The 15,111-nt window shown below is 38.4% G+C and overlaps 1 protein-coding gene across 9 annotated transcripts in view; it reads left to right on the top strand.

Moving 5' to 3' along the window:
* The window catches only part of SLC4A4 (solute carrier family 4 member 4), a 523,229-nt gene that overhangs the window by 486,537 nt on the left and 21,581 nt on the right, over positions 1 to 15,111 (top strand). For all 9 annotated transcript variants that reach the window (XM_056803353.1, XM_007495656.3, XM_056803351.1 and 6 more), the window contains 2 exons: positions 6,474 to 6,652; positions 7,432 to 7,504. In XM_056803353.1, the coding sequence (XP_056659331.1) occupies positions 6,474 to 6,652; positions 7,432 to 7,504 (252 nt within the window). The remainder of the gene's footprint in view (positions 1 to 6,473; positions 6,653 to 7,431; positions 7,505 to 15,111) is intronic.

Here is a 15,111-nt window from a genome sequence, read left to right as displayed (position 1 = left end):
TTTTAAGGTTTGCAAAGTTCTGTACACGTGTTATTTCATCTTTCTTTTTTCTCTGTGGATATCCTGCCTAATAGAAGTCTCTTTGATTAGAACAAAGAACCTTGAGAAGTCATTGTTTGGTCTACCATTGTGCTTCCAGCAATTTCTAGAAGAGTGCCTCTCTCAGATTATGTCCCAGATCAATTCTGGTTGAATTGAATACCTTCATTTTCCAGAGAGCAATTTGCTTCCCTGAAATAGCAGTTTGGAGGTCTCATGGTTTAAGGGCAAGGGACCATAAAAGTTTTAGAGTTGTTTAAAAATCTTTATATGGCAAAGTCATGCCATTGCTCTTATTACTTTGGGCTGATTTAGCAAACAAAATGAATAGTAAGAATGATTAACAAGAAAAGGAGTCCTTCAGAAGGGAAAGCTTGCAGCCTACAGAAAGGATAGCTTTGATGCCTGCCCATCTGCAATTCCTTTTGTCAAATTTGCTGTAGTTGTTCAGTCATTTCAGTTGTGTTGTATCCCTATTTGGGGCTTTCTAGACAAAGATACTAGAGTAAGGATGCCATTTCCCTTTCTGGATCATTTTACAGGGATGAGGAAACTGTAGAAAATGATGTTATAAACCAGGGTCATACAGCTAGGAAGTTTATGAGTCTTGATTTGAACTCAGGTCTTCTTAACCCAGGCCTGGCACTTTATCTATCCACAGTGCCGTCTTCTTGCTTTATTACATATAAGTAAGCCATTCAGAAGAGCCAAGAGACTTACTTACTCTTGTCTTACAAGGGCCAAGAGAGCAATGAACTTACTGATAGAATTATTCTATGAACCAACTGGTCTGGACATTCTTCCTAACTTAATTTGTTTTCTGTCAACACATCTACGCTCCCCCCCTCCAGTGGCTGGGGTCCTTCCCATTCAATTGGCCATTCACCAAGCATTTATTAGGTGCTGTGCAGACATGAGGAATTCAGAAATAATCAGGAAGCATTTGAGACATAGGTCAGAACAAGGACCTATAAGAAGCTATCAGTTCTTTTTCTTTAAAGGCCTTTGGTTCATACCTCCAAACATCTTAAAGTCTACAGAGTTTCTGTACTTATTACCAGTGTGTTTGTGACCAACTCCCTTAACTTCTAGGTCTCAATTTCATAACAAACAATTTTAATTAATCTAAAGAAAGCATGAAGGGGTTGGCTAGATGAACTTGACAATCTCTCTTTTTTTTTTTGCTTTAAATCTATGGTGCTAAATTATTAGTGCCTTCCTTTTAGAATTATCTATTTACACTGTATGTATCTTGTGTACATGTACACACACACACACACATATATATGTATATATATTTTTATATATACACACACACACACACACACAGAGTTATTAGCATGTTCTATTCCTCCTAAAACTGGGACCTCCATGAGGACAGGGAATATTTTTGCCATTCCTTTTATCTCTAGCACCAAGGACAGTGCCTAATACATATTAAGTGCTTAATAAATACTTGTTAACTTGACTTAAGCCTCTAGAGACTCAGTTTCTTTGTCTGCAGAGGGATGGGTTTGGGTTAGATGACCTCCATGGGCCCTTGTAGCTCTGAATCAATGATTCTAAATCATTTAAATTGATTGGGTCTCTGTTCCCCATCTGTAAAAATGAGAGTGTTGAACTAGATGATACCTAAAATCCCTTCCAGTTCTGAATCTATGATCCTAAATCATTTAAATTTCCTGGGTCTCAGTTTCTACACTTGTAGAATGAAAGAAATATATCAAAAGAATTCTTGGGTGTCTTCTAACTCTAAACCTGTGACTCCATGGCTCTGTACATCATTATATTTGTGGGTATGGCAGAAATTCCACATGTTGTTTGTTAGCCACAGAGAATGCCCTAAAGCAGCAGTGAAAGAGAACCCCAAGCCTTGCAGCCAAAGTAACCAAACCTCAGGGACTCTTGGCCATTCCATCTCTCCTTATTGCATCGCCTCTACCAGACACTTATCCATCCTAATGAACCAATGAGCCTGTTTGAAAACCAGACATTTTTTTTTTTACCAAACTCTTTCTGCAGCTGACTTATCTGTCCAGTTCATTCATCTTCCATCCAGCCTGCAGTCTTTGGGTGGATGTGAGCTCAATTTAATTCTGTTGTCTGGTATAAGCCATCTCTTGTACCTGGAGTTCCTTTGCCAGTGCTATCTTTCCCACTCCTTGCCCCATCTGTCTTCCACTTCAGTATAACTAATGCTAGACTTTTCTGTAAACACATTCTCTGGACACATGGTAAGCCAGCCCCCTGTGCATGAGCAGTGGGTGAAGTCCTGGGGACCCACTGAAAGGAGAACTGTGTTCCACTTGGCTGTAATCAAATCTCCAGGATCACTATTGCTTGAATTCCAGGGTAAACCATCATCTCCCTGTCTTGGAGCCAGCCCTCCCACTCCCTCTCCAGGGCCCTCCCATTCTGCTGTTGCCTTTATCCCTTCCATGCTGTGCACATGAGCTGTTTCCTTTTCACAGGCTCCATAGGGGTATTCAGTATCTGATTTCTTCATAAATTAAATGTAGGGATGGAACCAGCAAAATAATATTTTGTAAGAGTTTAAAATATTTATTCAAAGGGTGAAAAAACTAGACATTGTGTTATATTGTCTGCTTTTCCAGTCAGAAAATGTTTTTTTGACCATGGAAAGATGTTATTTTAAGCTAGTTATATTTTTGATTCAGGGGTGATGGATTATTTTTATGACTTGTCCCATTCCGATTGGAATGATTTTCAAATGTGAGAGGCAGTTTTGCTTATTTAGTTGTTATATAGTACTCTAAGTTAGAAGGTCCTTCAATTTCGATCTGCAAGCATTAAGTGCCTTAAGGAGATCACACTCTAGTGAGAAGAACAAGATGGACACATACAAGTAAATACTCTCTGTCTGTCTGTCTGGCCATCTATTTCTCTGTGTATCTGTCTGTATCTATCATCTCTCTATCTATCCCCTTCTTCCCCTCTTTGCCTCTATCTATCTATCTATCTATCTATCTATCTATCTATCTATCTATGTATCTATCTATCCATCCATCCATCCATCCATCCATCCATCCATCCATCCATCATCCATCCATTAATTTCCTCCCTCTCTCTCTCTCTCTCTCTCTCTCTCTCTCTCTCTCTCTCTCTGTCTCTCTCTCTCTCTCTCTCTGTCTCTCTCTCTGTCTCTGTCTCTCTCTCTGTCTCTCTCTGTCTCTCTCTCTCTCTCTCTCTCTCTCTCTCTCTCTCTCTCTCTCTCTCTCTCTCTCTCTCTCTCTCTCTCTCTCTCTCTCTCTCGCAATTCCAGGGGCAGACAATGGAAAGATAGGGAGGAATATGGATAACTTTTAATAATATAAATAGTTAGCATTTATAGAACTATAAGTTTTGAAAAGAACTATATTATCTCATGTGAATCTCCTCATTATTACCATTTTACAGATGAGGAAACTGAGACTAAAAAAGAGACCAAATGCCAGATAAGCAAGGAGCTGAGGCAGGATTTGATTCAGGTGTAGCTGACTCCAAGTCTCTATCTACTGGGCCACTCAGCTGCTTCTAGTACTCCCTAAGCCTTGATGAAAATTATTTTCCTAGTTAAACACTTCAGTTCAACATAATTAATTATTTCTTATATATCAATCGGTAAACATTTATTAGCACCTCCTATGTGCCAGGCACTGTGCAATACCACAGATACAAAGAAAGACAAAAGATTGCTACTGCCCTCAAGGAAATACAATCTGGGAAAGATATGTAAAGGGCTATGCTTTGAAAGAGCTTGAACAATTATAAACACATGAGATTTTGTGTACAGACACAATTACCTAATGAGGCAATTTTTGGGAGCTGGAAAATAGGGACTGAAGTGATGGATAACTTCACGTAGCCACAGCTACATTTCAGCAGGATCCAGGATAGAATCACTGCCTACCAACCACACATAAGTCCTAAATGTCACTGATTGCCTTTATGTGCTCAGGTCACTTCATTCCATGTAAGTAGTCAAGAATGTGCCCCTGTGCTCACATAATCACAGCATTTTCAGCTGGGGAAAAACAAAAAAACAAACAAACAAAAAAAACCTTGGATGCTGTCTAGTCAAATCCCCTCCTTGTGGCCAGAAGCAGAACTATCTGGCAGCCAGCAAACCCACCTCCTGTGGGGCACCATTTTGGATGCCCCATAGGAGCGACTGGGGGGCAGAAGTGCCCGGCACAGCCTCCCAAAGCCAGGGAACTGGTGGCGGAGGGGACAGTGGCAGGGCCGCTCCTCCTCCTCCTCCTCCTCCTCCTCCCCATGGCCCTGAGGGGAGTCGTGGCCCAGCCGCAGTGGCACAGCGAGCAACAGAATGTCCGAAGGAGATAGCATTGGAGATTCTGTTCATGGGAAGCCTTCTGTGGTGTTTATATTTTTCACAAGACTTGGACACAAGAATTCTCTCTCTCCTGTATCATGGTCCTTTGTGTTGGATTTCCTACCACTCTCCAAAAATCTATCTTATACAAGATGGCAAAGTCACCCTTCAGCATTAAGATCTCAAAACAACTTATTCAAACTTGAATAAGTTGTTCAGACTATACTAACCTTATTGGGAGCAGAAAAGAGGAATGTACCACTGTCTATAGGTAGCTTATAAGACAAATAGTTATTACCCTTGCAAAACATTTTGCAGTCATGAAATCATTTCTCTAGTCCATTGGCATCAAATTCAAACAGAACCAGGGACCATTATGCTGTACATAAGAATCCCAGTTGCATGTTTGTTAAATTATTCTAATGGATTCCATATTGTTCAGACCCAGCTTGGGAATCCATAAACAGAATGGAGATGGGAGTAGATTCTAGGGGGGAAAAACCCTCAGGACTATCTTAAGAAACATTGGACAAATGGAAAAAAGTCTATAGCGAAACATTAGCAATGTAAGAAATTTGTAACTTAGTATTTAATAGGAACAGGAAGAAAATTCAAGAGTTACCCAGTTTTTCCATCAACATAGCCATCAGTAACAAATGAGGGAAAAGATTAGAATATTAATTACATATATATTATACTTTAAAGTTGGCATAGTATTTCGCATATATATTTTTTTTGAGTCTTACAATCATCCCAAAGTGGTATTAATCCCATTTTACAGCTCAAATAAAGTTAGAAATGGAATGATTTGCCCATAAACATATGTGTCTCTTTTGACTAAAAGATCTAGGGCTTTTTCTTTCTTTTATATAAGGAAAAAGCAGCTTCACTAATCTAAGGAGTCAAATATGACTTGAGAGTTTTTGAGTTTGGGTTAATTGAGAGACATGTGGTACTAAGGGGAAACCAGGAAGGAGGAAGGGAAAAGGAGTTCACGTTCAGATATGCTGAATTTGTACTAATATCAGAACATCTAGAACATGCAATTGGGCCAAAGGTATAATTGTTTAACAACCAGTTCTCCAGGAGAAAAAAAAAGGGCTATTTTGAATTTGATCAGCATTGTTGACATTTTCTCCATAACTTTGTTAAATCAGGACAGCCATCAAAATAATAGTCTTGATTTGTAGTATTTGCTGATTTCTAAGGGGTAAATGCCGACACAGAAAATTTAACAATCAATTTTCACAGGTTGGCATGAGCCAATTCCAGTTCCTCACTGACTAGGGACTACAAGAGAGGATTGAATAGAGAGCTTTTGGAGTCATCTGCATAGAAGATGTAGTTGAAATCTTGGGAATAGATAAGATACCCAAGGGAGAATCTGTTAAGATAGAAGAATAGAGAGACAATGACTAAATCTTGGAAGATGTCCTCCACATTTAAGGTTAGGAGGGGGAAGGTGAGTCATTCAGTTCCTTTAAACTGTGTTCAAGACACTTTGCTAGACAGAATTAAATAGCTACTATCTCCCTTCTTTCTCCAGGAGGATATGCAAAATATAAATATTATAAATCCAGGGAAAGAGAGGAAAGGAAAAGCACTACCAGTTGAGAGGATTCAGGAAGGCTTCATGAAGGAGGCAATGCTTGATTGTGACCTTGATTTTGAAGGAAGATAAGAATTCTAAGAAGCAGAGATAGGGGGAGGAAGGATATCCTCAGCACAAGGGAGAACACTGGGGAGTTTAAAGGCAGGAATTAGAGTGGAGATAACCTAGAGGACAGAAGCATGCTTCAACATTGGATTTCTGAACTCATGATTGATTATTGGAAGAATCAGAATTCTTCCATTTCTTTCAGAAGTCTTTCACAGTTGCTTCCCTTTTCATTATGGTGGTCACTGTGCAAATGGTTTTCCTGGCTCAGCTTACTTGGCTCTGTACCAGTCCCTATAAGCCTACTGAAGTTTCCCCTTAATTCTTCAGCCACAAATTCTATTTCTTTTTCCCTTCCATTTATCCTTTTCACATCAAATGACCACTTGAAATTCCTCCAATCTGTACTGAATCTAACAATAACTTTGTTTCTTCTCTTTACAGAAGGGAGCTGGCTATCATCTGGATCTCTTCTGGGTAGCCGTTCTTATGATAGTATGTTCTTTCATGGCTCTCCCCTGGTATGTGGCCGCTACTGTCATCTCCATTGCTCACATCGACAGTTTGAAGATGGAGACGGAGACATCTGCACCTGGAGAACAACCCAAGTTTCTAGGAGTCAGGTATGCTAAGACAAAAGAAGCCAGAATTCTCATGTAGATTTCAAGGATCATAACAGATATTATATGCATGCAATTGTTCATTTTGAGCAAATGAAATTGAATCTAGGTAAAGGGCCAATTGAGATTAGCCCATTCCTACAAAATACATTCTAGGAAAGACTGTTTTGGGCCAAAATATGATCTTTAACCAATTTTCCCTTTATGACATAAGATTAAATGTTGGCATATTGTCCTAAACACTTGATTTTTCCAGAAGACATTTCAGGATGTCATATTTACCTGAAGAGAATAGGAATGCCACCTTTTAGCTTCATTGGCACATCTATGGAACAAGAGGATTTTTCATTTTCATAGTGGAATTTTCTGTCTTAAAAACAACCCCTGAGAAAATTCTGATCTGGACCACTTAAATTAAGGAGACTTTTAAAGCCTCACCGCAGCACCCATGCTATTATTGTTGCATAATTTCTAGAGTCTCCTTCTTGAATGTGCTTGTTATTGTACAGGGAGAATGGAGCCCTGAGAATGGAGTCATTCTTGCCAAAGAATATAACTGGCATCAACTGTTCAAATCCCTGCTCTAGCTTAATGAGCCAATCAGTTGATAATTTTTTAAAAATGGAATTCATATGGTACCCTGAAAGTATTAATAGTACTTAAATACCTCTGATATTTGAACCACAGTCAACATTGATATGGATAGTTCATGTTCTTTTGGGGGAAGTGAAAAGCTAGAAACATGTATGAAAACACAAGGTAATTTTTTGGTTTTGTTTCAGGGAACAAAGAGTCACTGGAACTCTTGTGTTTATTCTGACTGGTCTGTCTGTCTTTATGGCTCCCATCTTGAAGGTAAATATCTCAGAAACTCTCCTCTTCTTCCTTCTTCCTAGAATATTGATAAAATGACACATTCAAAAGGGAATCCTTCTATGATACTTGAAAGATTGTGATGAACACTCAGGAGAGACACTGAGCTATATGGCCAGCTAGGATAAGGCTACTGTACCCCCAATTTGGTTGACCTTCCCTTACATCTATTTATCTCTCTCACTTTTTTCTTCGACCAGGATGATTCTCTCATTCTCCCCTGCTTCATTTTCTTCTCCTGTTACTCTCTATTATCCCAGCCCCCTTACCTGCTCTCCCCTTTTGACTCCTTCCAGCCCCTTGATTTCCAAGAAGCCTGGGTGAGTCAAGGTCAACATAGGCCACGTCTTTTTATTCTAGTTGCTGTTCTTGCTGACAGTGCTCCCACTGTCTTTGGCTCCAAAGATAGTTGCACAAAGGAAGATTAGAGAAAATGACTGGCCTATAATTAGAAAGCTTAAGAAATAAACTTCTAGCAGAGAAAAATTACAGGGTAGATTGAAAAATTTAGTTTAAGTCATCAGGAAAGTTTGCAGGATGGAGAGCATAAATACCTGCATAGATAACACAGAAACAATGGGGAAAGTCACTAAAGAAGAGTGTTGCTGAGATATAATCAGCTTTCACTTTCCTTTCACGTACACCAAGTTTGAAGGTAAGGAAAAATCAGGTGTAACTGATGGGATTGATTGGCACCTTCAACCTAATCCCCTAACCCCCTACTTACCTCTGATCCAGATCCAACTTGTCTTTCCTTTGTTTGTCAGTGACATCAAAGCAATTAATTGAGAAGTGAAAAATTCAATCAACTTGTTATTTCTTCTCCAGAAGCCAAATTACTGGTTTAATTGATTTTTCTAGGGTTGAGAAAAACATTGGGAATCTTATTAGAAGGGATATATTTTGATCACATAACCCTTCTTTTTATGGATGGAGAAACTGAGTTCTGGGAAGTTTAAGCAACTTGCCCTAGGTCATATAGTAAATGGACCTTAGAGCAGAATCCATGTCTCCTGAAGCTCAGCCCATTCTTTTCCCTAATACTTCATTCAGGCTACCATCTAGCAGGACGTCTTTAATAGAGGGGAATCTGCTAAGAGTGGGATGTAGAAATGGTCACACGTTTCCTGCTCCTGTCCTGTTAGGATAAATTGGGTCCATTTCAAATATTTTTCATTATTTTCCATGATTTAATATGCCTTCCCATTAATAACATGATAAGGCCCAAGGTTACAATAGTCAGATTGTCCTCAAGGAATGTTCTTTATTCTTGATGCTTTGCCTTCAATTCTGTAGAATCGGGTAGATGACTAATCACGTATGATTTCAAAGGGACATAGAGAACTAATATTGTGTGAATTGCTATTTTTAGGAAGAGGTGACACACCACATTTTCACCAGCAATGCCTTCAAATCCCTACCTCAAGGTCTTCTCATCTTGTCACCTGGTGCAGACCATAACCAGTGGAGATAAAGACATTTTCTCTCTTTTCTGTCTGTCCATCTATATTTGCCTGCCTTTAAGCCTCTATCCTTCTCCTTCTGTCCCTCTTCTTCTCCCCCTCTCACTTTTCCTCCTCTTTTTCCCTCTCCCTCTTCCTCTCCAACTCTCTCTGCCTGGCTCTAATACCCTTGATTTTTTTAACCTAACTTAAAACTATTCTGGTCCCGAAATAAATTGAATGAGGGTAAGGGGGTAGGGATAGATGTGTGTGTGTGTGTGTGTGTTGTCTGGCTATATATATAGGAGAGATAAAGAGATAGAGAAAGAGACACAGAGAGAGACAGAAACAGAGACAGATCCCAGAAAAATCAAGAAAGTGAGTATCAAGTAATCAACAAACTCTGATTCAGCTTTTTGTGTGTGCCAGGCACTATGCAGTCTTTACCCTCAACATTCTTTCAAGGCAGACAACATATACACATCTTAGCATATGCAGAGTATATATAAGGAGACTTGGGTTCAAACCCCGCTTCTGTCACATACTGACTATGAGATATCGAAGAAGAAGAAATCCAGAGACTTTTTGGTTATGAAAAAAAAAATAGTCATCTTTGCATCCATTCCAAGCTCTTTGCATGACCAAAAAAAGTCTCTGGATTTCCTCCTCTTCCACAGGGATCTGGGCATTTCATTCAACTCAGAGAAGACACAACTCTAAGACAATGTGGTAGGGAAAATAGCCTCAATGTTGGAGGGGTTTCTTCCTGGGGAGCTTCCTAATATAGTTAAATCACAGGGCGATTAAAAAACAAAGAAGGAACACCAAAACCCTCTGGAGAAGATCTTGATGAATTCAAAGTAATAGGAAAAAAGTTGGCCATCTGACTCTGGAGAGTGGGGTCATATCCCCATCTCTTCATGTGCAGGGTTAGGATACTGAGATTGCATTGGCTCCAGGATACAGTGACTTTGGGAAACTTTCTCATACATAATAAAGTCAAATGTATTTGGAGTATTGCATTGGTGTTCCTCCAGCCCCTTAAGTTAGGAGAATGCCTAACATAGTCCCTTTGGGTTCATTTAAACAATTTATCTTATTTGTTTTAATGGGCCAAGAGTTGCCTTTTATTCCTCCTCACCCAATTCCCCTCCTGCTCAACTGAGAACACTACAACTTTAAGTTCATTTGTAAATTAGGCACTAAAGCTCATGGAAAAGGGCAAAGGCCAAGGCTAACAACTAACCTCTCCCATTGGCCACAATGGACCCTGGTTGTACATTAGCTTCAATGATTCCTTTTCAGTGAGAAAATAGACTCCCAGGCTCTACTAGGCAATGGATGGCAATGGAAAAACAAACAAACAAACAAACAAACAAACAAACCTCATGGCTAATTTAGAATAGGAAAGTAGTGACCCACACCTAAAGAATCTTGGTTGGGATTGGAACCAAAAGAACCTACAAGTCCATCTGGTCTGATCCCCCTCAGTTTAAGGATAAATATTGAAGACCAAAAACTTTAATTGACTATCTAGGACGACATAGGAAATAAGTAGTAGAGGAAGGATATGAACCTAGGACCTCTGACTTTGAACCCTCTAAAAGTTTAAATTAAATCTCAATAAGATAAAAATCTTATATTTTAAGAGATTTATTAATGATCATTAGAAATCAAGGAATAAAGAAGATACAAAATAAAAACCACATGCCCATGGTTGATTAGCCAGTTCAAACACCTGCCTTAACACCACCAAGCTCAGGACAGGAAGTAAAGATCTGGGACCCTTCATGTGCTTGCCTAATATCCCCTGTCTACAGGAAGTATGTAAGAACAGGAAGTCAGTGGACTCCTAGGAAATGTAGTTATTTTTTTAGGGTAACAGATTTTCAATTATACATACTCCCCCAGCCCCCGAGATCCATGGAAGACTAGTCTCTCCAATGGATCTTGTAAACATAACCAACTTTGAAATCACAATAATTTGAGGATAAAAGGAAAAGAGAACAAAACCAGTGATTGCTAGTTGCATTGACAAATAGCTAGTTAGGGGGCAGTCCCCTTCAGCATAAAAGTATACATACAAAACAAATGCATTTAAACCCCACACAGTTCAAACACCACACCCCAAAGTTCACTGTGGATCTTCTGGTGCAGCTTGTGGTCTGTGGAGGCATCTTCATGGTGCCTTCTCCAAACAGTTCACTTTCTGGATTCAGAGAGGTAGCATGTTTCTTAACCTAAAATGATTCTCAAAAAGAATTTAAACTTTGCAATTTAGATTAATTATACAACCCAGAGTACTTCCCCCAGTACATTGTTGCCTAAATGGCAACTAATGGGAATAGGATCGATAGGAAGGACAAAATATTACATCAAGGGTTCTTAATGTCCTTAGCAAAAAAAAAAAAAGGTAAGGATTATGAACCTCCCCCCACCAATCCTATCCCTAACCCCTAACCCATCTCAAAATAATGTTATTAGGTACTTACATCAAATATACACAAAGAAATCCATTTTTGAAATTGTCATACATACATAGAGAGGTTAAGAACCTCTGCCTTAAATGTAGGTAAACTCCTGTTTCATACAAAGGCAAAGTGGAAACTTCCATTCCTTCTCAAATTTGGTGACCCCACATGATCCTATTAATGATTTCCTATGCATTAAATAGCTCCAGTAACTGTTTCACAGTATCTGCTTATACATATAGAAAGAAACCCGCGATCACGAGTCTCTTGACTGAAATTTGACTTTCAGAACAAGAATGTGTGGAATTATGGGAGGTTCACAAAGCCTTTCCTGGCTTTAACTTAAGCAACTTCCTCCTTCCTTTGGGACCTAGTCAAGGACAAAGCCTGAGAAACATTGGACTTCACTTGTTGATTCAGTTGGAAAGCAAGGAAGAGACAAGAACAACCAAGTTCTTTAGCTGGTTGGTTCAAGAGTTGCCTTCTTTCTTCAAAGGAATGTTGATTCAACCACTTTATCCTATAAGGAACTCAGACTAAAGGATTGAGAAGGAAAGTTTTGACCTTGCTTTTTAAAATTTGCTGTTGCTGTTTGGCCATCTTTACTTGTGTCTGACTCAACCCCATTTGAGTTTTTTTTTGGCAAGGATACTGAATCAGTTTGCCATGTCTCTCTCCAGCTCATTTTATAGCTGAGGAAACCAAGGCAAAAAGGGTTAAGTGACTTGTCCAGGATCACCTGGCTTGTTAGTGTCTGTGGTCAAATTTGAACTGAGTCATCTAGCTGCCCCCCCCCCCCAGGCTCTTTTTAACTGCACCTTAGCTGAAGCCAAAGGTTAAGTTGGTGAGATAAATTATTTCAAAATTAAAAAGGACACTGAAACCTTTTTATTCAACATAATTTTTCACTCTGTGCTATGGACGGCACCAGATTATAACAGTCTCAGGGACTCATTCCTGCCGGCATACACTATGGTAGGTTGCTTCCAGGATTCTCTGCTAACTCTTCTCTTATAATAAACTGAAGACTGAACAATGAGCTATGTCTTCAGACTCATCAGGAAGGCTCCTAAAGCTCTCTTAATGTTCTTTTATTTAAGAGCTTTTTCTTTAACCTTATAGAAAGAAGTCCAACTTTTTTCTGGAGCTGTTCAGTATAGGATATCTTTGTCTGAGTTCTGTGCTTTTTGGAGTTTCCAGAATACAACTATGTATTCTCTTTCCTCTCCTCTCCTTCCTTCTCTTTATTTCTCACACCACAGACATACACTTCCACCTTCCATCAATCCATCATTTTGTCTCTCTCTCTGTCCTTGACTGTCTAACTACCCATAATCTAGCTACCTTTTATATCCATCAATCATTAATCTCTCATTCAACTGTTATTTATATAAATATATACATGTGTCTAGTTTATATGTACATATATTTATCTAGAGTGTACATTAGGTACATATTCTTATATATATATATAGATTATATATAGAGAGATGCTTACAGTCTAGTTTTTTTTTCATTAATTGCTTGTTGAAAATATTTGCTTGCAGAAAGTATTATATAAGGAACAAGTATTGATTTTTCATGTAAGTTTATTATTGTCTTTACTGCAGCTTATTGCTTTTTTGGCTTAATTGCTGGTTTTAATTGTTGGTTTAATTACTTAAAATTTTTGAATTTACATTAAATAGGATATTAGAAATGTGATTTCATTGGCATAGTTAGCTCCCATATGAGGAAACTCCTTCTGCTAATGCAATTTGGCAGCTTCTATGCAACTTAGAACCATAGAGTAGGGATTCTTAACATTTTTGCATATGTTTTGAATATTTCTGACATTCTGACTAATGCTACAGATCCTTTTTCAGAACAGAACTTTTAAATGTCTATGTTTAAAGACATAGAATTACAAAAGAAGCCAATTATATTGAAATATGCTCTATCTATCCATCCATCCATCCATCCATCCATCCATCTATCTATCTATCTATCTATCTATCTATCTATCTATCTATCTATCTATCTATCTATCTTTCTGTCTGGGTCTATCATAAGTTCATGGACTCCAGGTTAAGAACTCCTGAACTGGAGCAGTAAAAGATTAAGTGACTTATATGGGGTCACATAGCCAATGTGTGCCAGGGGCAGGACTGAGTTCTCTCTGGTTCCCAGAAGCTCTTTATCCATTAATCTCCATTTAACTTGATGTATATGAGTCAATGAAATATTGTTATGATTTTCTGGGAATTTGTCCTTTTTGTCCTTGGCAAGAAAGTTTTGTTTTTATACATCATTAACTTCTTACCTAATTAAAACTTTTAGAGATGCTAGTTAACCTTGTAAATTATGTCAGCTTGTTTTTTTCTGTTTCCATTTTTAGCTTAATTTATATCTGCATATTTTATTTTTTTTTCATGTTGGTTTATATATGTTTAAAGCCTATTCATTTTCCCCTAATTTAACTAGATAGAGCCTTATTTCTTTAAAACTATTCTTGTGTCCTTCCTCAAGCATTTTCTTTTTTAAAAAAAATCAACTAGTAAAATAACTTGGAAAAAGGAATTAACAATCTCCTCTCTGTTGGCTGACTGGGAAGCAAAATTTCAGAGGACAAATCTACACCCCGGGATTCCCAAAAGTTTGACCAATCATCAATGCTGCTGGGGTCAGATCTTCTTTGTAGAGGGTGACTCTTTGCTAAGAAAATCACAAATAGTTTCCTAAGAAATCTGTGTCCTGGGTGTGATAGCACTCACTAGACTGGGGAAGTAGGATGTTTCTGGTTTAAATTTATGTTGAGTGTAAAAGCAGCCAGTGTTGATTTCAAAAACAAAAGCAAAAATAAGAAAATTGACACTTTAACAATAGTTATATTTATAATCGCAAAAGCATTCGTTTAGTTTTCCAGATGGAAAATGTACAGTGTGGTACACATCATCTTGAGTTTCTTCTTTGACTTTTACCAAAAATGCCCGAGTTTTATATGGGGAATCAGTGTTCTATTTTTGTCCCTATAAAATAGAAAATGAGCCCTTTAAAATGATTCTAGTATTTCATTTATTCCTTTTAACAGTTCAAAGTAGGTTTCAGGGTGTGTCTGTGTGTGTGTGTGTGTGTGGAGGGGGGGAAGGATGCAATGTTTCATCTAGAATCTATTGCCTTTGGCTGTATTGTGTGCACCTCTTTGTGGCAGTGATTGGGTACTGCAGCCCACTGAAGATTCCGCCCCATCACAATGAGCTAAGGACTTTGTAGAATCACTTTTCTGTGCTTAAGGTCAAATTAACTGCAGTATGGTTTTCAGCCAGTTCCTTTTTAGTGAGACATCCAAACACTCTTCATGCAATTTTAATCTTTTTATGGCTAATCTTTTAAAATTAGGGGCAATCACACTAATGGTATTTATAAGTGCTCAAGTCCACCAAGGTGCCACGGATTCTCAGACAGGATTGTTGTTAGATAGTCCCGGGAGAGTAAGCTAGGAAATAGGATTTCATCCATTATGTTGGGGAAGAACGATACTGCCTTAAGGAAAACATGGAAATTGATCTTAGTTGAACTTTTTTTCCTCCTTTTTATTCATGCTCACATTAGGTTGGTTAGACTTGGTAGGAACCTGTCATTATATGTCTCTTTTTTGTGAGAGGGTATTACATGATTGGATCTGTTTCGAGTCCCA

This window comes from Monodelphis domestica, chromosome 6 (genome assembly GCF_027887165.1).
Source record: "Monodelphis domestica isolate mMonDom1 chromosome 6, mMonDom1.pri, whole genome shotgun sequence".
In the NCBI taxonomy this organism is placed as follows: Eukaryota; Metazoa; Chordata; class Mammalia; order Didelphimorphia; family Didelphidae; genus Monodelphis; species Monodelphis domestica.
The sequence above is the reverse complement of the archived record's forward strand: the minus strand, read 5'-3'. Positions and strand labels throughout refer to the sequence as shown.